At 50.5% G+C, this 26822-nt stretch overlaps 2 protein-coding genes across 16 annotated transcripts; one reads left to right on the top strand and one right to left on the bottom strand.

Moving 5' to 3' along the window:
- Nucleotides 1-442: 442 nt before the first annotated feature.
- Nucleotides 443-22798, bottom strand: UBL7 (ubiquitin like 7). 15 transcript variants are annotated; one of them, XM_043494271.1, is made up of 13 exons: nt 21809-22618; nt 21162-21281; nt 20485-20567; nt 20236-20320; nt 19408-19465; nt 17523-17656; nt 16605-16654; nt 15315-15482; nt 14916-15038; nt 7630-7761; nt 7078-7145; nt 5055-5159; nt 4091-4150 (listed from the first exon to the last, which is right to left on the bottom strand). In XM_043494271.1, the coding sequence occupies exons 1-13, from the start codon at nt 21990-21992 to the stop codon at nt 4126-4128; spliced, it is 1335 nt and encodes a 444-aa protein (XP_043350206.1). In that variant the 5' UTR covers nt 21993-22618; the 3' UTR covers nt 4091-4125. The 15 variants fall into 15 exon arrangements, with proteins under 15 accessions (XP_043350209.1, XP_043350206.1, XP_043350204.1 ...); XM_043494269.1 differs by having other exon boundaries at nt 4091-7145; nt 21809-22053; nt 22582-22732; XM_043494273.1 differs by having other exon boundaries at nt 4091-7273; nt 21809-22053; nt 22582-22729.
- Nucleotides 22799-23351: 553 nt separating this feature from the next.
- LOC119862086 (actin, cytoplasmic type 5-like) lies at nt 23352-25012 on the top strand. Its single transcript, XM_038418067.2, has one exon. It carries the CDS (start codon nt 23352-23354, stop codon nt 24480-24482), a length of 1131 nt encoding a protein of 376 aa, XP_038273995.1. The 3' UTR covers nt 24483-25012.
- The last annotated feature ends 1810 nt before the right edge of the window (nt 25013-26822 follow it).

Below are 26822 nucleotides of genomic sequence, written 5' to 3' on the forward strand. Positions count from 1 at the left end.
ACCCCAAATAAATCCATTTTACTCTGTATAAACCTTATACAGGGTAAACTCATAAATTGTCCACCCTATATAACACTGATAGAGAGATATTCACAGCTGTTTTCTCCCCCAGGTATTAATCATTTACTCTGGGTTTATTAATAAACAGAAGTGATTTTATTAGTATAAAAAAGGATTTAAGTGGTTTGAAGTAATAACAGACAGAACAAAGTAAGTCACCAAGCAAAATAAAGCAAAAACACGCAAGTCTAATCCTAATACATTAAGAAACTGATTACAGGTAATATCTCACCCTCAGAGATGTTACAATAAGTTTCTTTCACAGACTAGACTCCTTCCTAGTCTGGGCCCAATCCTTTCCCCTGGTACAGTCCTTGTTAGTTCAAGCAGACATCTCAGGTGGTAAAGAAAGGCTTTCTCATAACTGGCCACCTCCTTTGTCCTGCTCCACCCCCTTTTATAGCTTTGGCACAAGGCGGGAATCTTTTGTCTCTCTGGGTCCCCATCCCTCCTGCTAAATCGAAAAGTACCAGATTTAAGATGGATTCCAGTATCATGTGACATGGTCATATGTCCTGTGAGACCCCAGCCTCCATTCTTCCTGGGCTGGCCCACAGGTACACAGGAAAGTTTTCAAGTTAACAGAGCCATTTACAGTTCATTGATTCTGAAGCACCCTTAATGCCTTCCACTTAATACGTTTACATCAGTGATACAAGTTTATATCTTATTCTCTTAACTCCAGACATAGAGATAATACATGCAAACAAATAGGATGAACACACTCAGTAGATTATCAGCTTTGTAATGATACCTTACAAGAGACCTTTTGCATAAAGTGTATTCCAGTTACATCATATTCACATCCATAAGCATATTTTCATAAAGCATAGAGTGCAATATTACACCCTCCTTCTGAGCTTAATGCCAGAGACTTGGACACTGTCCATGGGGGAGGCAGTACATATAAAATCCCTGTTTGTCTTTGGTCACACCCCTTCCCACAGGGACCTTGAGCCCGGGGCTACAGAAACTGGCCTCGACCATCCCTGCCCCTGATGGCCTATTTTCCACTGCTAGAGAGGAATTAAAGAGAGACTCTCCTATTTCCCCAGCAGCACATGTAACTTCACCCTCCCTCTGGGGCTTTCAGCACAAGATTCCTTCTTGCTTCTAACAAACCCTGGGACAGATTCTGCCACATCAAAAAAATCATTCCCAAGTAGAAACGGTGCAAAATGGTGTGCCAGCACTGCAACAGTTAGTTCATGCTTCTGGGTCTCAATTTGTGCTTGTCTCTGGGCCTCAATTTCTTTGTCTTTTAAGTCCAGGGTTTGCTGGTGGGCAGCCTTTTCTTTTTCCAGGGCAGCTTATTGTGCTTCAATTTGAGCCTGTTTCTGGGCCTCAAGTTCTTTGTCTTTTAACTCCATGGCTCTTTCGTGAGCAGCTTTCTCCCTGGCAATTTCCATTTGTCTTAATTGCATCTACCTTTTATGTTCATTTTCCTTCTCAGCAATCTGCAACCTGTGCAGTTCTAGCTTCTTATGAGCTTTACTCTTACTCATTTTGCTAATTTTCAGCCTCTATTTTCCTTACCCGAAATAAGCAAACAGAAAATAACAAACCCATAACTCCTTTGTCTGTTCTCCAGCCACTATACTTACAACGCACTTAAAATCACTACCAGTGTCTCAAAACAATCAGCTGTGAATATATCCTGTTCAACTACGCCACTGTGATGGGTTCGATCACAGAGACCCACTTGGGACTGTCATCTGATGTGCTGAAATTACCCCTGAGCCGGTATTCCATGCCAGCTTGGAACTCCAGAACCCTGCCTTGTTGAGACAGATATGCTAATCTGCTGCAACACAGACTCGGGGGTCTGAGCCATGCCCCCAAAGCTGCAGACTTTAACCAAAAACAGCTCAGCAGATTACCTCTTCAGCACCCAGACACCCAGTTCCCAGTAGAATCCAAACCCCAAATAAATCCATTTTACTCTGTATAAAGCTTATACAGGGTAAACTCATAAATTGTCCGCCCTCTATAACGCTGTTAGAGAGATATTCAGAGCTGTTTGCTCCCACAGGTATTAATCATTTACTCGGGGTTTATTAATAAACAGAAGTGATTTTATTAAGTAGGATTTAAGTCAGTGGTTCTCAAACTTTTGTACTGGTGACCCCTTTCACATAGCAAGCCTCTGAATGAGATCCCCCTTATAAATTAAAAAAACATTTTTATATATTTAACACCATTATAAATGCTGGCAGAAAAGCAGCGTTTGGGGTGGAGACTGACAGCTCGTGACCCCCCCATGTAATAACCTCATGACCCTCTAAGGGGTCCTGACCCCAGTTTGAGAACCCCTGATTTAAGTGGTTTGAAGTAATAACAGACACAACAAAGTAAGTCACCAAGCAAAATAAAGCAAAAACACGCAAGTCTAAGCCTAATACATTAAAAAACTGATTACAAGTAATATCTCACCCTCAGAGATGTTCCAATAAAGAAGTACATCATATTCACATTCATAAGCATATTTTCATAAAGCATATGGAGCGCAATGTCACACAGTCAACAACCAACAACGTATAGCACTAAACCCAGGCAGCCACTCTGCCCCCTGTACCAATCCTGTAGGGAGCTGACTCTGTGCCCGGTGCTGGCTCCTACCTGCAGCCCAATCTCTGGCAGGATTAGGGAGGGAAAAAGGCAGATCCTGACTCAGCCACTGTGGGGCCATCTTATCCCCCATCGCTGTGGCTTCAGGGGCTCAGACACTGACACACTGGGTTTAAAGGGGCAGGAGAACCTCTCCCCGCAGTAACGGGCCCTTCCGTAGTTGCACGGTGGCCAAGGGGATCAGGCATCAGTCGACTCCCACAGGGATCTTCAGCTGCATCATGAGCTCCCCTCACCCCGGCATGGGGGCTCGGCTGGGGACAGGATCCCAGCCTAAAGGGCCCTTGATCCAGCTGGCAATGGTTGATCCTGTGCCCCTGCCCCAGGCTGGAAACCCATCGCCCAGAGCAGCACTTGCCTCCGCCCGCTCTCTCCATCCCAAGTGGTTTCCAGCCAATCCCATTGCTCACCTCATGGTCCCCCATTGCTCACCTCATGGTTATACACAGCCCCACTCAGCCCAGAGAAGCTGGGAGATGCAGACCTGGGCTGGTCCCCCTTCTTCGCTCCCCTCTGCAGTGAGGAAGAGAGGTCCCTTGCTTTATTCCTCCTCTCCTGACATTTTAAGGAGGGAGACACCTTAAATGGCCCCTTCCCATCCTGGCTCTTTGGCTTGCTACCAGACTGCCTGCCCTACCCCTGATCTGGGCATCACAGGGTCACAGCTGGCTCTTTGGAGGCAGCCAATCTCCCCAGTGATCCCCAGCGACTGGTCCCATCCCCCATACTACTTTTCTAGTGGGATTCAGTGTGGCAGGCCAGCCACCCCAACCCCTCAGCACCCTTGGGCATGGATTCCCTGCCCCCCTCCCATTGTGCAGCAGTGGGACTAGGATCAGCCCCCTCTCAACCTGCCCTGGGGCTCTTAGAAAGTGTTATGCTTATAGAAACTTACGGAATCCTTTTTAGGGGACAAAGCAATACGCCACGTTTATTAAAATGTCAATAGATATTAAAATCAGCATATGCTTACATTCTTACACACACACCCCAAAAGGTTCTGCAGCTGGTGTTATAGTTACCAGCCTTATCATTGCTTGAATCAGTCTAGAGGCCAGCTAGAAAGAACACGAGTGGGAGCTGGGCCTCTGTCCGACGTGCATACCAATGCTCCGTTGTTTTTGCAGAACCAGCCCAAAGCCTCCTGGCTCTCACCCCTCTTTTATAGGAGTTGATTCTTATGTTAGTCTATGGATCTTGCGGTGTCATGCTGTAATCATTTATCATCAAAACTGGTTGTTTTCAGTTCATTCTCCATCTCCTTATCTTGTGCTTTGTTCTTGATTTAGGGCAGATGCCTTTGTACTTTAGGGCTGTTAATCTGCACTTCTTCGGCCATCAGGACAAGGTGATACTGGTGACTTCTTCTCTTTACTCCCTTTTTTGCAATTAGGCCCATCTGGCAATTAGGCCCATCCGTTGCTGGCATCTTTTCTCTTATTTGCTGACATACCATACAGATCTCATTCACACAAGGAACAGCTTGTTCACAAAGAATAGCAAAACAATATTAAAAGCAGGCCTCTACTCTAGAAAAATAAGGCTAAATAAAATAATCCTACTATTACTAATCTAGCTTCCACAACATTCTAACAAAACAAATCCAAAGAACAATTTAGTGTTTCAGATTTATAGTAAAACAATTCCATCAATTGAACTTTAGCTCACAAAAGCACCAGCCCAGCCCTGGGGTACAGACCCTGTCCTGCCTCAGGAAGTTGCAAACAGGCCCCAGGTCCCACTGCCAGGGGGTCTCAGACTGAGCCAGGAGGGATAAGGGCAGCAGGCAGAGCCCAGCTGGGGAGGCTGCATTAGCTCAGCTCACTGCTTCGCCATCCAGCCCCCCAGGACCCTGCCTCCTCCCCCCAAGTGTCTTGTCCTGCCCCTTGGGGAGCCCAACATAGCCCAAGCCCTGAGATGGTCCCTCAGCAGCAGGGCCCAGCGGGGGGGCTTCCAGCATGTGGCAGTATGGGTAACCCCCGCCTTGTCCCCTGGAGTGAAATGGCCTCTTGCTCGGGAGCACAGACCCAGCCCTGACTCCTGGGGGATGGGCCCCCACACCAGTTCTGCTGAGGGCTCCCCATGGTGTGTGCTATTGGGGCCTGGGCAAGACACCAGGAGGGAAAACCCAGAGCTCAGCCCTGGAACGTCCCAGCCAGGACCCCCCAGTCCCACTGAGACACACATCATGGGGCCCCCACTCCCTGCTGATGGGTTCACCCAGTTCCCAGCCCCCACCCGCCTCATCCCCGGTCCCTGCTACAGAGACTGCCCCATTCTCACTCCTCTCCACCCCGCCGTGCCCAGCTCCCGAAGCTCCACCCCAAACATCTCAATCAAGGGCTAAAGCCAGAAGCAGCTCCTACCTGGGCCCCTGAGGCATCAAATCACCAGATCGCTCTGCTCCTTCTGGGGGGCAAGGTGGGCACCTCCAGCTGGGGACAACACCAGGGATGGGCCAAGCCACATGGCTAGAAGGGGGCAGACCCCACACTCACCCCCTCATCCCAGACCCAACTCACCCCCAGGCAGGGTTATCCACCTCCCCACTGAGTGAGAGCTAACCCACTTCCCTCCTGCGACCCCCCCTCCAGCCCCTCTGCCCCCTGGGGTGTAACACCCCATCCCAACTCCACCCTCCACACAAAGCCCCAAAATAAACCACCAGGCTCCCCTCCACCACACAGAAGGAGCTTGAAGCGGCTCCCATCTCCAATGTGGAGCCTTAGGGTCCAAATAATTGGGGGGAAACCCCTCCCCTGTCCCCACATACAGGCCTTTCTTCAGGAACACACAAACCCAGTGAGATCAGAACCAGGCCCAATGGGGCCACAAGGGGGTAACACCCGGGTAAGTGGGATCAGAACCAGGCCCACTGTTTTTATGAACTGGCAGCATGTGGAATCCATTCCAATCCCAGTGCCAAAGCCAGGGCACCCCTCACCCCCAACCAGGACACTTGTCCAGTGTGCCCCATGGAACCTCCCCAATTCCCTCCTCTGGCCCAGGCCACCCAGCCTGATGGAAAAGCAGCAAGTGACAGCTCCTACCTGTCTCTGGCCTGAGAGCCAGGGGGCTCTGCAGGACAGATGAGAGAAGGGTCACCCAGGAGAAAGGTGTGTGTGTGGAGAAATAGGCTGAGCCACTGATATAATTTGGGGACTGAATGAACCCCACCCTCCAACACCCTGGGACTCCATGGGGGTGAGGCACTGCAGTCCCTATGTACAGCCAAGGTCCCTCTTTGTGGAGAGGGCATTCAGCCTCCCTCCCACAGTTCATGAGCCCTGTTACCCCCTCCCTCCAGGCCTACCCCATATGCACACCCCCTGCCTCACATGCACTCCACACACACATTGGATGCAGCAACAGCCTCTGGGGCCACTTTCTTGCGACTCTCACCCTGTCCCACCTCAGCGGTCAGTTCAGGTACTTTCAATGGGAAAATCCCCTCTCAATGCAGCAGATGGTTTGTCGGGGGATTTCCCCTAATTCACCTCATTATTCAGAATTCCACCCACATACACACACACAAAATACCCCCAGCACAAGACTCCAGGGTCTGGGACACCCGGTGCCCTCACCCAGTTCATGGCTGTTGGGAACGTGGGGTAGGTGCCTCCTGGGCTAGAACCAGCAAACCCAAGACTGCTGAGAGCTCCTTTGGGCCCCTGCCTTCTCCTTGCCGCTGAGCAGGGTCCCACCTAGTGTGGCCTCCAGCCAACGGGGGAGAAGCACCTTGGAGGAGCCAGCCCAGCTGCAGGGAGCCAACAGGAGATGGGGGTGGGAAATGGGGGACCTGACCCCCCTCCATAATAGAAGTAGCCACCACCCCAGGGTGCAGAGGGAGAGAAGGGAAGGATCCAGCCAGTTCCGTTGATGAACAGAGGCAGTCTCAGCCCCTCCCCCCCACACCAGGCAGGGGTGAGCGAGGAAGCCCCATGGGGTGAGGAAGAGACCCAAAATCCCCCCTGAGACCAACTGGAATATTTGTGTGTCCCCCGCCCCAGAACCAGCCCAAACTCCCCATCGCCTTAGAGACACTAAAGCCAGAAGTGGCTCCTATTTGGCCCACTAGGGGATGACCTGGTCCCACTGCTACCTCCTTCAGGCACGGTTTGGGCTGGGGGCGCAAAGTGGGGGATAGGTGCTTCTCATGAAGAGAGAAAGACCCCAAACCTTCCTGGGAACCCCTGCCAACATCCATTCATCCCCAGAGCCATCCTGATAATCCCCTGGAAGATCCTGCCGTCCGTGAGTGGAGAATGACCCTGCGATGCCCAGATCGGGGTGGAGCAAGCAGCAGGGTAGCACAGCTGGAAGGAGCCAGGGAACTCTAGGGGAAGGGGCCCAGATGGTGACCATGTGTCCTGATTTTGGGCAAGAGACCTGCTATTTGACTGTATGTTCCTCTCTCCGCCAGGCTGTTTGTTGAGGGAACTGATTCCATCCATGCCCTGCATAGACCCCAAATGGAAAAATTCCCATCCCAGTGTTAGATCCAGTGTCCCCCACCCAGCCAGGCGGCTCCTACCTCTGATGCTGGCCTGAGTGTCTGGGGTGGAGTCTCCCACTTCCAGGGTATCTACAGGAGATGGATGGGAGACCCTGGGATGATTTGGCAAATCACAAGCCTGCCCTGCCCTGCCCACAGCCTGAACCCTCAAGGGCAGCTGCCCCCGACCACCTGGGTACCTCTTAGGGGGTGATTACCCCACCCATACCCAGGTTGGGTTTGTGAGGGATGCTCCTACCACAGCCCCTCCTGGAAGGTGCTACCCACCCCCATCCAAGGTCTCTCCTTGGGGATTGCCCCAACCCTTGCCCATATTCTTATTAGATTTGTGGACAATGGCCACCCCAAAGAGGGAAATCTCCCACCCCAGCACCCAAATGCATTTTTCCCCATTCCCCTCCCCTCCCCTGCTGGTTGGTACTGACCTTTAGAAATGGTCCCTGCTGCAGATCCGGAGAGAAGGTCCTGGAGGGACTCCATCCCACTTCTGCTCCTGCTGCTGACCAGAGCGGCTGGCCCAAACAATGCACTTCCAACCCATGGCAGCAGAGAGGATTCTAGGATGGGACAGCCAGGTGCCATCAAAGATTACAAGGGGACAAGAGACATCATGACCTGGGGCCCAACTGGAGGGACCGGGAAGTCCCTGGGCCCTGTTGCATGTGACATTTATGGAGTATTTGATGCTAGAGACCAGCACTGATTAAAGCACTCATTTCCCCAGACAGAAGGGGATCCAGCAACAATCCCTCTGCCATGACCTCCTGGAGCTGCTCAGGGCAGCTTTGTAGACCCTCAAGGCCAGTTCTGCTGGAGTGCTGTGACCGCAACACAGCCTTGGATTTCCCAGCTGGAGAAGGGCCCCGTGCTCAGCCCCTCACCAATAGGGTGTTGGGGGTGTGTGGGTATAGGAAGAGGATCCTGCTGTTCCCCTTGGGAAGCAGCCAGGACCTGATCCCGATGCCCTGTTGTTCCCTCCCAGCATCACCAACCCCAAGTGTCCAAAACTGCCAAGTCAGGCCCAGAATGTCACAAGATTGACAAACTGCCCTAATGGCCTTGGTGACTGGTCTGTGCCCGGATTCCTTCCGCTGCAGGAGTAGCTCCCCACGGCCAGCCTTGCCTGTCCTGTGAGCAGCGCCACCTTGAGGGGGGAGCCTTGCAGGGGCTCTGTTCTTAGCTAGCCTCCAGAGGACACAATAAAGCGTCTTTGTAGGTACATATGCACCGGTGGGGACATTATTTAGCCTCCACGTAAGCAGCACTGCAGCCTGTCCAGCTCATGTAGCGCCTCGGACACTGTACGACAGGGATAGTCAATAGGCAGACCGTGGCCCAAATCCAGACCACCAGACACTTTTGAATAGACCCCAAAATCTTTATTTACTTATCATTATTGTTGTTGTTTTATTATGTTCTCTGAAGTATGGACCTTGACCAAGAAATTTGGACCATGACAAAAAAAAAAATTGACTACCCCTGCTGAAGGACCTGGCCAAGATCAAGAAACTAGGGCTGGGAACCACCATCACAGTCTACGTGGGATAGATAGAGGCTCAGTTAAATCCCTTTGCTTCTCCTGACTCCTGGCAGAACACCTGCATGGAGAACTCTCTGTGAGAGGTCACAGCTGCTGGCCCACATCTGCCTTTGCCAGCTGACCCATCCAATCCCACTACAGGCAGAAGGGAGCATGAGTCATGACTAGTGCTCAAAGCATGTCATGATAAAGTGATCCACATGTTTGCACTCAAGTCCTGATACCAGTAGGGAAATGCAGAGCCGGGGGGGGGGGATTTCAAATGGCTCCAGTGTCTCAGCAGTTAAGCCAAACCCCTTCTATGGCAGGCTGCAGTAGAAGGGGAGAAACCAGGGATCTCTCAGGAGACAGTGGGAGGAAAACATCTCAGCCTCTTGCTAATAGGGGACCTTCCTGTTTTACATCAGAAATCAGGTCTCGGGACTGAAATGCTGGATTTCAGATTCACTACAATAAGCCATAAAAAGCAGAAGCAACATGGTTTCTGCATGCTGCCGGAAACATGACTTTTTCTTGTGACCGATCAGGAGAACACAGGAGTGGCCACACTGCATCAGATTGATTGTCCATCTAGCCCAGTATCTGGTCTTCTTTCAGTGGCCAGTGCTAAGTACTTCAGAGGGATTGAACAGACCAGGCAATTTTTCAAGTGATCCATCATATTATCCAGTCCCTGTTTCTAGCAGTAAAAGGTTTAGGGACACCCAGAGCATGGGGTGTGATGGGGGGGGCGCTCTACTCAGCACCGGGATGGCATCTCCACTTTCCTGCTTTGGGAAATAGCTCGCAAGGTCGATGCCTCTTCCTGCAGTTGCATCCTGTCCCTTTGCCTCTCTCTCTGTTTGCAGCCCCGTCTCACTCCAGGAGCCGCTGCAGCCCCTCTGTGAAGTAACCCTCCAGCCAAGTCACTAAGTAGTTCCCCTTCTGCGGTAGGCTTTCAAAGTCTCTTCCATCCACGTAGCATCAGGCAGTTCTCATGGCCCCTGACCCTGGCACTCCAACAGGGCCCAGACAGTCTTCCTGTTCACGGCCCCCAAACAGTGCCACTCTGCAGTGGTTGGAGTTGGAACCCAGGCCTGCCCTGTACTCTGGGTTCCACTCCAGGGCCCTCTAGTGAACAGTTAGGGTCTGCATCTCCATCACCTTACTGCTCTCACCCCAGCCCGGACACCTTCCTACTGGGCTTCTTCTCCCTTACCCCAGGAGGAGGACTGCAGGCTTTTTTCCTGCTGCTTGCCAGCTTCCTGGCTTTGCAGAAGCCCCACCTGTCCCATCACAGGTGATCCTTCATCTAATTAGCTTCCTTCAGCTTCAATCTCCCCCCATTTGCAGCCTAATTGGCTGATTGGGCCCACACAGCCTAAATCAGCTCTCTAGGGGCTAGTGAGGGGAGTATGCCCCATCACATGGGGTTGCATCCCTGCCCATCTTGGCTAAGAGCGATTGATGGACCTATTCTCCAGGAACTGATCTAATTCTTTTTTGAGCCCAGTTGTACTTTTGGCCTTCACAACATCCCCTGGCAATGAGTTCTGCAGGTTGACCATGCATTATGTGAAGAAGTATTTCCTTCTGTTTTAAAGCTGCCGCCTATTAATTTCATAGGGTGACCCCTGATTCTTGTGTTACGTGAATGGGTAAATAACACTTCCTTGTTCACTTTCTCCACACCACTCCTAAGTCCATAGAGCTCTATCACATCCCCCCTTAGCTGTCTCCTTTCCGAGCTGAACAGTCCCTTTTTAATCTCCTCTCCTCTGGAAGCTGTTCCACCCCCCTCATCATTTTTTATGCCCTTCTCTGCAGTTTTTCTAATTCCAATCTCTCTTTTTTTGAGATGGGGCGGCCAGGACTGCAGGTAGCATTCATGCTGTGGGCATCAAGATGAGGCCGGTTGCTCCTGCACTGCCTCTGGCAGGTCCCAGCGTCATGCAGGAAGTGGATGAGGCCGGGGACAGTTGGAGGCATAAACTGATGGGGGTGGGTGGTGGAAGGAAGCTATTGTGACAGCGAAGCACACGGATGTTCACATCTCCATTCTGCTCTGTTTGCAACATCACCCTCTCCAACTCCCCTTCTTGTCACCGAGTGACGTATCCTTGGCCGGGAGGCCGGCCACGCTGTGCGATGTTCCTAACCAGCAAGGTGAAATGGAGGGGGGTGGATAACAGCCAGACAACATCGCAGGGAAGCTGCCCAAGAATAGGCACTCAGCCCTGCCCTTCCAAGAAAGACAAGGTCAGTGAGGGGCGGCCCTAGTATGCAGTGGTGATGGAAAGGATAGCCAGAGATAATGAGGGTGCCAGGGCAGCTTTGGAGACCAGAATGGAAACAGCTGCTACCAACTGATAACACACCCAAGGGCCACTTCCCTCTCCCTTCCCCCCTCAGCATCACTCTGTGGGAGGGCAGACAGAAACTTAACCAGTCAGATTCACTTTGATGTCAAAAATAGGAAGTCCCTGGTGAAACATGCTTACAGCAAGAGACCCTGAGGTAACCCCATACCACAGAATTAACTGAAGGGCTGCATGCACCAACTGAAATTCTATGATCAAATGAACATGTTTCAAAAATCCTATGAGCAAGCCAGCCTATGCTAGGGCAGGTAAGTCTATGAACATTTGACTAGCACGTAACTCAGCCCATTGGAGCTCATGTGCCAAACCTCAATGTAGGAGGAAACGTAGGGAGCAGCACATGTACAAATATACTGTTCAACACCCTTCAACACAGATGTATGTAACAGGAAGTAAAGCAGGTGACTGCATTATCCAGGAAGAGCAAGAAGTGATAGGATCTTGGAAATTAGTACACTGGGAAGATCTGACTTGGGCGCATGCACCTTTAATAAGAGCAAAAAAAAATTCAACCAAAACTAGCACGAACAGGGAGAGAGCTAGCTGGAAAGTGGCTATGGTCAATGACTGAGGAGGGTTGGTAGACAGCAAATTAGAGACACGCTTGGGATTTTTGCAGCCACTGGGATTCTGTGCGGCTCACGTGCAGCCACAACCCTGTAGAGCAATGGTTCTCAGACTTTTGTACTGGTGATCCCTTTCACACAGCAAGCCTCTGAGCGATCCCCCTTATACATTAAAAACACTTTTTAATATATTTAACACTATTATAGATGCTAGAGGCAAAATGGGGTTCGGGGTGGAGGCTGACAGCTTGTGACTCCTGCTGTAATAACCTCATGACCCCAAGGGATCCCGACCCCCTTTTGTAGAGAAAGGAAGGTGGTGTCAAGTCCCTCTTGGTGTCACTGGCAATACCATATCTGGAATGATCATATGCAGTTCTCAGAACCAAGATGATGTCAACAAACCAGAGGGAGTTCAGAGAAAAGCACCACAAACCAGTGATGAGAAACTGACTTGGGAACACTGATCACTTGATGATTACCTGTTCTGTTCATTTCCTCTGAAGCACCTGGCATTGGCCACTGTCGGAAGACAGGATATTGGGCTAGATGGACCTTTGGTCTGACCCAGTATGGCTGTCCTTATATTCTAACATTCTTTCAAAACAAAATTGAGATTACCTCCATGGTGACTAAGGGAGATAGAATGCTATCTACACCTATATGAGGGGTTAAAAGCCAAAGAGAGGAATTAGATTAATAGATTTAAAGGCTAGAAAGGATGATTATGATCATTCACTCCGACTTCCTGTCTGACAGAGGCCAGAAGAATTTCACCCAGTTACGGCAGTAACCAGACAGGATAAATCAAGTATTTATACATCCCCATCCAATAGCCAATACTGAAATCACCTACGTTGCATTTCAAGAGAAGTGATGCGACCCCTACCTCCTGAGACATCTAATAAACTAGAATGGATTAAAAGCAGTGGGCAACAGATTGCACTGTGTCAAGTAATCCAGGATTTGCCTTCGTGTGATGGACAAAACCATGTTAATATTTGCAGAGCACTTTAAAAAAGTGAAGTAGGCACGCATTAAGGTCTCAGCAGGGGCCTAGGAAGCAGGAGACTTGAGCTCTACCAGGGACTCCCCATGGGTACACATCAGTGAAGGCCATATGTTCAAGTGTCTACTTATTTTGGTGGCCCATCTTGAGATACCGGGGCCTGATTTTCAGGGGTCCTAAGGCCAGATCCACGAAGTTATTTAGGCTGCTAACTTCCATTGAAATCAGTGGACATTAGAAGCCTAAAGACCCTTGGGGATCTGGGCCAAAGCACTTACTGTGAAATTCAATGAATTGACTATTCAATGAATTGAGCTCCAAATTGTTCTCCAGTTGAGCAACCAAAACCAGGTGCCACTCCTGAAAACATTGGCCTGGGCTTTTCTCCCTCCTATGAGAACAAGGATATTTTCCTTCCTCCAGGAGCGTTGTCAAAGGCTTTGAGGTCCTCGGATTACTGGTTTATCTGAAGTGCAACTCCAATATGATGTGCCTTTACTGCCACCCTGTGGTGGCTGTGTGCTCCTGTGAATTTCTCAAATTCCAAACTGGTTCCTCACAGCTGATGGGGGAATCTCATGCTGTAGAGTACTGAGTCTCTCCTTAATACAGATGCCTGTACAATCCCACCTGCTGATGAGGCCTAAAACTCGCAAGACAAAGGCCCACATTTCCAGAAATGACCTGTAATGCAAGGTGCTCAGCAGCAGTGGCATCTTTCTCTCTGCGCTTGCATGTCCCTTGCATGTTTTGGTGGGGTGGAATATGGCAGCCACTACAATGACACTAGCACCAAGAGCAGAAAACAAGGAGGAAGAGCGTATCCCTGGAAAGCAGAGAGAACTTTTGGTGGGCAGAAAGGAATTATTCCTCCTGGATTTTAGCCAGTTCCTGTCCTTCCATGCTTTCACCTACTTCCTGGGGATTATGTGAGGGTCAATGAGTGGTTGCAAAGGGTGTTGCAGATGAGAAGTGGGATGTAAATGCTATGTTATGAGGAATCCCCTCCCCTTCTTTAATGCACACAAATGATCATCTTGGAACATTTCAGTCAAGAGACAGTGCCGCTGACATTGCCCAGGGACATTGGTTCAGCATGGACTCCGGGGGAAGAGCACCCCCAGCTGAATTATCAGCAGTACTTCCTCCAGCAGCTAAGATTATTCTTGGAGGCCTCACACCCAACAACCACTCAGGCTAGCTCTGAAATCTACCGGATCACAACTCCAATGACAGATAAGTGAAGAGGTTCAGCTTTATTAGACTCAAACACTGATGAACTAAAACAGACTGAGGCTTTCTAGGGTGGCAGGAATTGAAGTGCAATCAGAGAAGGAACTGGCAGATGCCTCGTGGTAGCAGCTGTGGCTTTGCAGCATCTCCTGGTTCAGAGGGCTGTTGCTCTTTCCCTGTGGCTGTACAGAAATCCTGTGGTCTTGCCTATGGTGGTTATAGCCCAGGGGACTGCAGTAGGAAGAACTTCTCTGAGTGCTGACACAGAGCTCCCATCTCAGCATAGTGCATCATCTCCTCTGCCATCAACTGCGTCCCGACAAGATAGGGGAGAGAGACCCCTACACTGCCCAGAGCAAGAGAGATGCTCAGTTCTGTCAAAGTGTTTCAGGGCTGAGTTGGGGATCAGAGACAGGAACTTCACAATTGTCCTAACCTAGCAGCATCTCTGAAACATGCCACTCTGCCCTCACTCAGAGGGGGTTAGGGTGCTCCGCCTGCAAATATCAGCTCCAGGGCAGCCTGAATATCCCCTCCGGTGGCCTGGAGGGCTCGGAGGCTCAGGTCATCGTCATGTATGCCCATGTCCCGTAGCTGCTGCAGCTGCGGCTGCCACTGGCTCTGTAGAGAGAGAACAGACAGCTAAGGGGATCTGTCAGTACCCAAGTAACAACGGTTATTCCCCACCCTCCTCCATGGCCTCCAATGCTGCAGCATTTCCCTACTGCATTTCTAGGCCTCTGTCACCTTGGGATCTAAGCCCCTCCTGCTAGGAGCAACCCCACGGTCCTGCCCCATCTCTCCACCTCCAGTGCTTCTGCATCATTCCCTACAGCACCTCCTGCTGGGAGCTCCAGCCAGCCACTGAACCACCTTTGGATACTGAGTGGCCTGCAATGCGGGGCTTCAAGTGAAAGACTTTCCTGTCCTGCAATAGCTGCTGGAGTCAGGGGGGAGAGAGGTGGGTCACAGAGCCCTGAAATGACCAGACTGAGTTACTGACCTGCATGGCAGGCTGCCCAGATGCCTGCAGGGCATGCTGCAAGGCCTGGCTGAAGAGATCGTTGGTGATGGGAGTTCCTGATTGGACACTGGAGGACATCGGAGAGGTGCCTGATGAGTGACCCTGGAAGACAGAAGACAGTGCTAGTGGGATCCACACAGAGCTGTAATGTTAACTGGCCACCACAGTGACCTTCAGGGCAATGCCTCCTCCACAAGGGTCTCCGCAACCCCAAACATTCTCCCTCCTGGAGTCTGTACAGAGGAGACTCCTGCCATAATGGGCTAGCCCAGTTCCAGGTCCCAGGGCCGTTAGCTGGGACTGGCTCTCAGCAGTCAGTATCTCGCTGCAGTTTGTGACCTGAGAGAGGGGTTCCCCGATGCTGTGCTGTTACCCTACCTGGGTGCCAGGGGTAGGAGTGTGTGAGCTGCTCTCAGGCGTGCTGGCCAGGGCCAGCGCAGTTGCCAGTTCACTCTGTGTGATTGGCCGGGGTCCAGCAGCCCCAGTGTAGCCAAGCGATGCTGGGCGGGACCCAGAAGTGCTGCTGGAAGGCGTGGACCTTGTGCTCTGCCGGGATGGAAGAAAACCCATGAATTAGCGTCTATGTCACAAAGAAACTAAAGGCGCGCTCAGGATTCCAGGAAGTCACCATCAGAGCCACCTTTAGAACTAGCATTGCACAGCTTGGCCTGCCAGCTCCCCTGTCTTTCAACGTTAACCTTCACAGTCACCAGGCTAAGAACTCCCAGTATTAATCACAACTGTTATGGAGACACTGGAAGCCCTGTAAAGATGCAGCGATGGAAGATCATGCTGCAGCGGTGTCAGTAATTTCAAACAAACAATGTGACAGAGACCCAGAATTTAGAGATGGCTGGGGCCACCAGCAGTCTGGGCCATCTAGTGATCACTGGGCCATCTAGTGATCATTGCTGGCAAACTGAAGGGAGACAAAGAGGAAAACATAGGGTTGGGGGTCAGGGGAGTTGGCTTTGATTCGACACTTGCAGTTACTGGATGTATTATTCAGAGGGAATGATTGACTAGCCAATATCAGGTTCCGCAGTGGTTCTGTCAATGGGCCATGGATTGGGACATCGCCTCAGCCTAATGATCCCTATCAGGCAGGGCTCCCACGCATTGCTGAATAGTCAAACAATCATACCCACCAAGACCTTGTCCCTCTGCAAAGAAACCTGCAGCGCTGCCCTGAAGCAGAAGTACTTGCATCACCCACTCTTCACATCCAGGCAAGGTGCTGCACAGCTCCTATGGTATTTGGTGCTGGCATTCAGGGAAGCACCATTCCCTGAGCTGGACCTACTAATTTCTTACTAAGTGAGCCTAACTAAGTACTTTTGTGGCTCCTCTCACTGTAGTATCTGAGCACCTCACAATCATTAATACCTTGAGCTTCACAATAGTCTGGGGGAGTTAGACAGAATTTTTATCCCTAGATAATACAAATGGGGAAACTGAGGCACTGGGAGAAGAAGTGACTTGCTCAAGGTCACACAGGGGGCTGTGGCTGAGCCAAGGACTGAACCTGGGTCTCTCAAACCCTAATCCAGTGCTTTGACTGTAAGACCACCCTGCCCAGGGTGCAGCTCCAGGTTCTCTGATTCTACTGTCCCTCTAAATGCAACCATCCCCCAAACCCAGATCCCTCACCTGCCCCACTAACATTACCTGATGAAAATCATCTTCATCATCAGAGAGACCTTCAAACAAAAAGCCACCTGGCCAGAGAAGAGAACACATTCAAGTGGAAAAAAGCTCTCAAACCACAGACAATGCAAAATCTGAGCTCCCGTTTACCCTCCCAGCAGAGACTGTTAGATTGCCCATGCCTTCAGAAAGGTCAAATCAGATGACAGACAACACTCAGCCTCCAAGGGAAAGACACTTCATGGACTGCGTTTTATAAGGATTGCCCACTCACCATTAAAATGCAGTCACTTCTGGGGCGGAATGCAGCAGACATTAATGTGCCTACAGCATCAGATGGGGGAGTGAAAAATAACTTCTCCTAGTGAAAGTACGGAGGGAATTTAGGGAGGCAGCATAGTTACCCAAATTAGAATACAGCCAGGACAACGGAGCTCTTCTCATGCAAACAAACTATGGGATCTTTAATATTCACAAGTGTTTTATGGCTCCTTGGAAAAGGCATAGCCTTCAGCAGCACAGGGCCAGGACCGCTACATGGGACCCGGGTTTAGTTCTGATCCAGAGGAAAGAGTGCTACCTATGAATCACCAGCATCCTAGGTTTTCCTTGGAGGTTTCCCACCCAAGAGGTGAAGAGGTCATGGTTGCAGGCCTAACACACCCAGCAACTTACTTATTGCACTCTAATTGGAAGATTCCATGAGTTCTACTTAGTGCTGCATATGTCAGAGGAGAAAGAAAATCCCCCCTTCTCTCTCTGCCCTAAAGATTACCTCCCAGAAGAGATGCACGTTACCAACTCAACAAACCAGGCCTCCTGCTCCACCTGCCCCTGGAAGGCTCAGGGTCAGTTACTGCCTGGATTAGTCTGTAGATCCCGCAGTTCATCTACCCCATGTGAACACAAGAGCTGGATGCTTCACACAGGCAAACTGACCTGGCATGTCCCTGTAGGAGCTGGAGGGCATGCTGCGCGAGGAGGTCTCCGGAGTTGGGAGAGGCGTGCTGCCTGCCACCGAGTGCAGAACCAGGATGATGGCGTTCACCAGAGCAGGGTGAGCTGGGATGAGCCTGGGCAGAGACAAAACAAGAAACCTGGAGGTGGCAACAGAGGAAGGGAAGGGAGGCCACCACAGCACCCAGAGCAGCAATTTCAGGCTTCCCAGTGGGCTATGCTTCACCACCATCTCCGATCCCGGCTCTGGCAGCCAGATGATGTAACCTCTCCAGCCCTCCTGGTCTAGTAATAATCCTGCCACCAGCCCAGGAGTCATGCTCCAACTTCTTTTTTTTAAGTGGATTTGATGCTAGTGAAAGATGGCACGTTTGACATCCCCAAAGGTTGGAGTCCTCTCTTTATCCACTGAACACGTACAGCATAGGTCACAGCAGTTCCAGCTCCCCTGGCTGATGTATCTCATGATACAGAAGGACAATCTCTAGGTGAAGGAAGTGCCCTCCCCTTGGCCCACTCAATCCTACACACTCTGCTGAGTTGGCCAACAAGAGGGGCCAGTTAGATCCCATTTTGGCAATGGGTTTCTGATTAGGGTTGCCGACCCTCCCGGACTGGCCAAGAGTCTAATGGAATCAGCATCAACCTCCTAGTGACTATTGAAAGCAATCTGGGAGATTTTAATAGGCTGCTAAAAGTCCGCATCGGCATTGCAGCAGGGCTAAGGCAGGCTTCCTACTTGTCCTGGCTTCATGTGGCTCCTGGAAGTGGCCGGCATGTCTGGCGCCTAGGTGCAGCGGTGGCCAGAGGGTCTCTGCACGCTGCCACTGCCCCAAGCTCCAACTCTGCTGGGAACCAAAGCCAATGGGAGCTACAGGGATGGTGCCTGCAGGCAGGGGCAGTGCAGGGAGCCATGTGGCTGCCCCTGAGCCTAGGAACAGAATGGACATGCTGGTCGCTTCCGGGAGGCACCCAAAGTAAGTGCCATCCAGCCAGAACCAGCACCACTCACCACCTCTCACACCCCAACCCCCTGCCCCAGCCCCCTCCCGCACCCAAACTCCCTCCCAGAGCCCACACCCCCTCCTGCACCCCAACCCTCTGCCCAAGCCCATCGCTCCCTCCTGCACTCCAAACCCCTCACAGCCCCAGCCCAGAGCCCCCCCCTGCACCCCAAACCTCTCATCCCTAGCCCCACCTCAGATCCTGCAGCCCCAGCCGGAGCCCTTACCCCCTCCCGCACCCCAACTCCCTGCCCCAGCCCAGATAAAGTGAGTGAGGGTGGGGGAGAGCAAGTGATGGAGTGAGCAGGGGCAGGGCCTTAGAGAAGGGATGGGGAAGGGGCATGGTCTCGGGGAACGGCCAGGGAACGGTGTTTGGTTTTGTGTGATTAGAAAGTTGGCTACCCTATTTCTGATACAGGCTGCCCACTGGGACCAAAAACAAGATTCCCCACCTCAGCTTGCACAGGGCATTGAGCAACAATCAGATGGTCGCAATTTTCAGCCACAACCAACAAAGACTAGATTTGAACTCAGGAAGCAGAGATGAAAGATCCTGCATTGAAGTACAAATCTCTTGAGCCATCCCTCCCCATAAAGTGCAGCAGGGGCAGCTCAGTTACAGACACCCCATCTCAGTCTTTTCTCAGACTACTATTACTAAGAGAGAGGGGTTGGAAGCAGGAAGAAGGGAAGGAAAAGCCTTCGACCCAGTCTACCGCCAATGGAATGGCACGTTCGCACCGGTAGTTGAGAACTGGAGTAACCCTATCCTTCCACCTAAAGAAAAACAGACTGTGCAATTGTACAAACAGGCATTGTGTGATGTGGTGGCTTGGACCCAGCACCAGCCATTCGAAACTTACGTGTCCAGCATGTTTGGGTCAGCGAAGACAGAGAAAAGATCTTTGTCTTGCAAGACACCTGTAAGAGACCAGGAAACGTATTGAATCAGGGACAGGAAACAAAAGGGTCATCTGTCAAATGTGACCCAAAACACAAGCAAAAGTCACTCAGTTCCTGGAACAGCTTTACTCCTTGGGCAGTGGAGCAATGTGTACTGCAGACGATATCTCTCCATTATTATTCTCTTGTAAGGTTTCCACCTCTTTCCTAAAAGGCTCTGCATCATGACCATCAGCTCCCAAGCACAAGGACAATGTGTCGAGTCAACAATGGTTGCTGCTGAGCATCATACAATATTTCCGCTCTTCAGAGCGATCTGCTCTTCTGGGCTCAGGGCCATGAGAAGCAATAAGTCAAAGTCCTACTAGAATCTGCACATGGCCATGCAGAGATGCTGCTAGCTCATTAGGCCAGGTGGGCCTGGATTAGAGTTAATTAATCCTTTGTGGCACTTGGAAAGGGCAAGTGCAAAGTAGATTCATTCATTACACACCTCCCTCCCTTCGCTTCCTTATGGCCCAGTCCTGCTCCAGCTGAAGAGAGTGTCCTTCGATCAAATCCTGCCCTGTCAAGTGTAGCTACCAACAACAGATAGCAGAATGGTAAAATCTGACTCCCAGACAGATTCAGACCTCTCCGTCTCAAAGGTGGAGAGTCTCTGTAGAAACTGCCTTTTCCTGTTCTTCCTGGAGCCTGACGCTCTCTCTCCCATGTGAAAAATTAATAGGTTCCGTAGACCACCCCTATTTACTATGTCCTTTACACTGTCTGGCCACATCTGAACTCACCCAGAGCAACAGGGTCGCTGCTCAGGCCAGGGGTAGCTACGATGATCTGATCCAGTGATTCTTTGTTCCCCAGCATCTTGAAGACCTACCAAAGAAATCAAAACAGATCAGCAAAGCCACATAACGAGGCCAGTCTAAAACTGAAATAGCCCAGTTAAACTGTTATTGGGGCTCTCCATCCCTCTCCTTTGTTCAGTCACACGTGGTGGATGACTCACATTTAGGGGGTGAAGAATAAGCCACACTCACTGCGTCTCTGTATGCAGGACTGCTATGAAGGGCAGTGTGCAGGACCCGGAACTCTCGCACTGCTGCCACTTTGTCCACAGGCTCTGGGGGAGATGTTCAGAAAGGGATGGGAAGAAGAATCAAGAGCTTTTATTGGTCAGTTTCATTCTGCCTGCCCTTTATGTCATCCGTTTCCTCATTGCCAAGAAAGCCAAACCCAGTCTGACAGAGCAGTTTATGTGCGGGGGAAGAATCTAAAGACCTTTGCGCCAGCACTCCCAACTCTGCAATCCCAGTGCCACTGCTTTAATTTACCCATCTAATGCTAACCACAGAACACTCCAAAAGCAAAATAAAGATGGATCAAAATGAGTGGGGATCTGATTTTGGTCCTCAACAGAACCAACGTAATTAACTGGAACTCAGCTAAGGGGTTCTTTCTCCATGTATCATGGTGCTCCTTCCACAGTTCCCATGTCAGCGTGAAACAGACACAGAGAGCTCCCCTTCGACATTGGAGGTTTCACAGAAGACACCAGATCAATCCCAAGGAATTCACCTCCTTCCACTATACCTCTGTCCCTGAAAATTACAGGCAAGCAGGAGTATGTGTCCCCATCTCAACCACAAGAGATTAGCACCATACATACACACACTTAAGAGTTCCAGAGGGTTAACCCAGGCATCCTCTCTCTCACCTGGTTTCTGATCTGGCTCGGGCCATGACTTCCGCAGGACATGAACAGTTGAGCCTGACTGGATGCCATAAAAGTCAAGAGTTTGGTCATCCTTCAGCTTGCGGCCACAGTAGATCAGATCTGAGAGAGAGAAAGCACAGCTCTGTAACACAGGGTGTTCCTGTGGGAAGCTCTATTGCTTAGCCTTTATGGGATAAGTATATTTCCAAACATGCTATCAGCCTGCCACATGATGTAGCTATTTAAGTGGCAACTCCTAAATATTCAGCTGCATAAATACTTGCACATTTAAATTCCAGGGGACCTTGAAGTGTAGGACACAAGCCTGGCTGTGCATCCTCTCACAGAACTACACGGTTTAAAAGAACTGCCCCAACCCCACAGAGTTCTAGTGGTGTCAGACGCAAAATATATCTCATAGCAGAAATAGATGTCTACTAGCCTGCCTTGTTAGAATGATTTGTTAAAAGCAAATCTGGAAAATAGGGATGGCTAAAGTCTCCATAATAACTAACATTATACACAGCAATACTGGAAGCAAAGAAGCTATATCCAATTGAAACTGCTGTATGTAATTGCCCAGTAGAAATTTGACCATGATCCCAGGCTTGACTAGGCCCAACCCTGCAGTAAAAGCAGTAACTCACCAATAAGTTCTGGGTCTGGGACTGACTCCTGCAGCTTTCCAGTGATAAGCTGCTTCAGGTAGGAGATGCTGCACCCACCCAAAGGACACTCTCCAAGCTCAGTCTCTGGTAGCCGCAGGATGGATTTGGGGGCCAAAGGCTGATCTGCCAGCTTCACCGCAATATGCCACTCTGACAAAGACATTGTAACTGTGTCATCAAGAGGAACTGAGCCTCAGAAACCCAGTTCTGAGCTCCTGGAGAGGCTGTAAAGGGAACAAACCAAACCAACATGAGACGCTCCCAGCAAGACTTTGATTCAGCTGGCCACATAACTGGAATGGATCTACACTAGGCTATACCCTGTCCACAGCTCTGGGTGGGGATATATACAGTAAGTCCCTACCCTAGTCACCAACACTGAAGGGCGGGCCTATGTCCTGGTCCCAATCCCTGACAGAGCGGAGAGGAACTCCTCTGCCAGGCCGTACCACAGAGCCCAGCTCGGCGACTGGCAGGTTCTAGGCGAGGCCTTTCCTGGTCCCCAGCCTGGGTTAGGGGTGGGGTCTATGGTAAGCCTTGCCCTGGTATCCAGATCCGGAGACCCCAACCCCAGCCCACAATCCTAGCAGCGCCGGGAGACGGAGCCACACCAGGCCGAAGCCTAGTGCCCAGCCCAGTGGAGAGAGGGACCTAGGATACAGATCGATGCCGATGCCGATGCCGATCCAACCCTGCCCCGAGACGGAAGCCAAGGCCAGGCCGGCCACGGCGAAGGGCTCCACAACCCCCACCTGATGTTGTTTACAGTCACCGGAGCACCATCCCGGAAACAGGAAGTGCCGGCGGGCTCCACGCGCCGCATGCTGGGAATTGTAGTTTAGGAGACGAGACCAGCCCAGACCAGATATTGTTTAGCTCCCCAAGCGCCTACAGCTCCCAGCGTGCGGCTCGGACTCCCTGCCGCAAAGTCTGCTGGGAACAAGAGTGGTTCGGCCAGCGACGTTCTGATAGGTAGATGGCAAGGTGGGGAGGGGCGGGTTATCATCACAGTAGCCAATGGGCGTCCGGGGCCGGAGGCGGATTTCCGATTCCGGTGGGGATAAAGCTGCGCGCGTGGTGCCTGCGGAAGGAGACATAGGCTGCCGCGGTTTCCGGACGTGACTGAGCTGCTGCAGGTAACGGGTGAGTCGGTCGGTTTCTGTGTCCTGAGGGCGGGGCCGGTGGCCTTGGGATCCCGCTGGGAGGGGGCTAGACGCTGTGCTGGCTCCTCCGGGCTGGAATCAGGCTCGCCCGCCCCCGTCTCCTGTCGGAGCCGCTGAGTCTGTGGCCCTGGTGAGGGGGCGGGGCGGGGCGGGGAGGCAGCGCCGGGCTGGGCCGGGCCTGGCCTGTCGGGGGTGGGAGCTCCGTAGGCTGAGCCCTGCTGCACCCACATCCCGGTCCAGACAACAGCAGCGTCCCCCTGGCGTAGGGCGCATGGCGGGGTAGGCGATAGTGTCTCTTTGAAAGCTTCCATGTACCTAACAGAGTCTGTGCTCCTCGCTGTCTCTCAGATTAAATCAAAATGGCCGATGAAGAAATCGCCGCCCTCGTTGTTGACAATGGCTCCGGGATGTGCAAAGCTGGCTTTGCTGGGGATGATGCTCCTCGAGCTGTGTTTCCTTCCATCGTGGGACGCCCCAGGCACCAGGGTGTCATGGTGGGCATGGGGCAGAAGGACAGCTATGTGGGCGATGAGGCCCAGAGCAAGAGGGGCATCCTCACCCTGAAGTACCCCATTGAGCATGGCATTGTCACCAACTGGGATGATATGGAGAAGATCTGGCACCACACTTTCTACAATGAGCTGCGGGTTGCCCCTGAGGAGCACCCTGTCCTGCTCACTGAAGCCCCCCTGAATCCCAAGGCCAACCGAGAGAAGATGACGCAGATCATGTTTGAGACCTTCAACACGCCAGCTATGTATGTGGCTATCCAGGCAGTGCTGTCCCTGTATGCCTCTGGGCGTACCACCGGTATCGTCATGGACTCTGGGGATGGGGTCACCCACACAGTGCCAATCTACGAGGGATACGCCCTGCCCCATGCCATCCTTCGTCTGGACTTGGCTGGCCGTGATCTGACCGACTACCTTATGAAGATCCTGACCGAGAGAGGCTACAGCTTCACCACCACGGCCGAAAGGGAGATTGTGCGTGACATCAAGGAGAAGCTCTGCTACGTCGCCCTGGACTTCGAGCAGGAGATGGCCACGGCCGCTTCATCTTCCTCCTTGGAGAAGAGCTATGAGCTGCCTGATGGCCAGGTGATCACTATTGGGAATGAGAGGTTCCGGTGCCCAGAAGCTATCTTACAGCCCTCCTTCCTGGGGATGGAGTCCTGTGGCATTCACGAGACCACTTTCAACTCCATCATGAAGTGTGATGTAGATATCCGAAAGGACCTCTATGCTAACACAGTGCTCTCTGGCGGAAGCACCATGTATCCTGGCATTGCTGACAGAATGCAGAAAGAGATCACAGCCCTGGCACCCAGCACGATGAAAATCAAGATCATTGCCCCACCGGAGCGTAAATATTCCGTCTGGATTGGTGGCTCCATCCTGGCTTCTCTCTCCACCTTCCAGCAGATGTGGATCAGCAAGCAGGAATATGATGAGTCTGGCCCATCCATTGTCCATCGTAAATGCTTCTAGACAGGGTCTCAGCAGGTGTGCTCAGCCTCTGCTGATGGGGTTACTCACAGCATAATTGTCAGGGCAAATGTATTTACCAAATTGAGTAGTTACTTGTAAACTTTGCCCTTGAAAAGCCTTTCATGTTGGACCAATATTGTTTGATTTACTCACCACCTCTTTTATGTTTAACTTGACTATTCCTTTGATGTACTGTGTAGTAACTATACCCTCTGCATCTTAAGCTCTGTTACAGGTTGCACATATGACAAAGGTTACAGTTAACAGTATTAGTGGAGAGAGAGAGAGCTACCTGTTAGGCTTTAGTTTTCCTGTGGCTGACTAGTGACCCTTTACTTTTTTCCCCTTTAGTTATAAATTCCCTGGGGCTGGAGACTTAGACTAAGGGTGGTTGACTTTACTATGTAACTTTGATGTAATGGGATCTCAGAAGTAGATTTGTAACTAACCCTGAAGGTGATAACTGTAATGTCACTGACTGCTTCTTGTGTAAGGCAAACAAATAAATTTCTGTGGTTTAAAATTTAAAATGTGTTGTACAATTACTTCAGGGCAGCTGGGTTGATTAGTATGGAAAAGCTAATTATTCTTTTAAATGTACTAATAGAAATGCATGTTCCATAGTAATTTGCATAATTAAATTGCAAGGCTATACTGCAGCCTACCAGATTAATCTCATCACCCTAGCATGGTGATGAGTGCCCAGAAAATGCCATGGGGACTTCTAAAACCTGCCTAACATGCCTCGCTTCTATTTGGTGTACAGAGAAGAAATTTTGACCCGCATTTACAGCTAGGTCCTGAAGAGCCCTCCACTCAGCTAGAAAAGCATGGCTAGCTGTTGCTGGGTACCACTAACTTTGTTCAGTGAGGGGAAAATGGCATGTAAAACATCTGTTAAAGATGGGCTAGAGAAATGGACTGGGGCGGGGGAATAGATTGTATGAAGGCCTGAGTGTTAAGTAGGCTTTCTGCTGTAGAAGAGGACAATTTCTGCCCATGATAATTGATTGGAGAAATAGTGGAAATTCACCTAATGAGTGAAGCTGGGGTGGGTTTTTAGGCTGCTTAAACCCCTCTTTTAATACTGTAAGAATTTTTTTTTAGCTTTCTGGAAATTTACTCTTTAGCTTAAAGATCCATCATTCTGCTGCTTTAAGATACAAGAACCCACAATAACATTCACTCAGGTATCCAACATGTCCTGCCTGGAAGACAGGACATATCATTTCTGATATTTTTAAAACATCTTCTGGACTGCTTTTGGACCTTAAGAACTCAAAGCATATGCTCAACTCTAGTAAAAATTGTCATACGCTTCTAAGATCAGTCAGAGGAGACTAAACCAAACAGTACAACTATCTTAAACAGAACTGCCCTATCTTGCCTTCACTACTTGATCTCCAAAAGAATAAACACTGACTCCACCCTAGAGTCTTGGAGGAGCAGTTTTGTATTCAGCTGGACAGCCTTTTTGCAGAAGTGGCCCTTAAGTCAGATTTTGGCAGGCTTCTGTTTCAGTTTGCTTTGAAAACTAATGTGAAGCTAAACTGTCTTGAGGGTTAACAAATTTATTTGAGCATAAACTTTCATGAGCTACAGCTCACTTCATCAAAAGCTTATGCTCAAATAAATTTTAGTCTCTAAGGTGCCACAAGTACTCCTTTTCTTTTTTGCGAATGAAGACTAACACGGCTGCTACTCTGAAACCTGTCTTAAGGATGAATTCAAGATGAAGTGGTGGTATCTGTTTAAATAGGATACCTTCTTGATCTGGTCCTAATGATTGGTGGAAAAACTTGCCTACCTCTCCCTTTCCAAGCAAAATCACTGCACAGGGAAAAACTACCACGTGTTCTATTTCATAAAATAGTAACTTTATATGCTGTTTCTGTGCCCTGGTTTGAATCACATTCCTTGAGGCTGCCAGCAGCTGTTTGCCTACATGTATTCTGCATGGGAATGTCCAGCTAGCATAAGCAAAGGCCAAGTAGCCTGGGAACAGGGTCACACACAGTATTGAACGTGGGAGAGTGCTGGACTGGTGGTTTCTGGTTTATTGAACTTTAGTATGAAGTCCAAGTTGAACAATACTTAAAAATATTTATGTCCGTATCACTTTCAGGTACTGATATGGCAAAGTTACTTTGCTGTGGTAACTATGTGCTTGCCTGTGATCTAGGGCAGACTATATTTACTCACTTCTAACCAGCCAAAATCCAGGTTGCTGCCAATGTTCCCTCTGCACACAGCTGGTATCCCATATAATGAGGAACCCTGGGGGCTTATGACAAAATAGGTTTGGAATAATATGAGCTGAGAAGTGTGGGCCTTAGTCAG

Source organism: Dermochelys coriacea, chromosome 10 (assembly GCF_009764565.3).
Source record: "Dermochelys coriacea isolate rDerCor1 chromosome 10, rDerCor1.pri.v4, whole genome shotgun sequence".
NCBI lineage: Eukaryota > Metazoa > Chordata > Testudines > Dermochelyidae > Dermochelys > Dermochelys coriacea.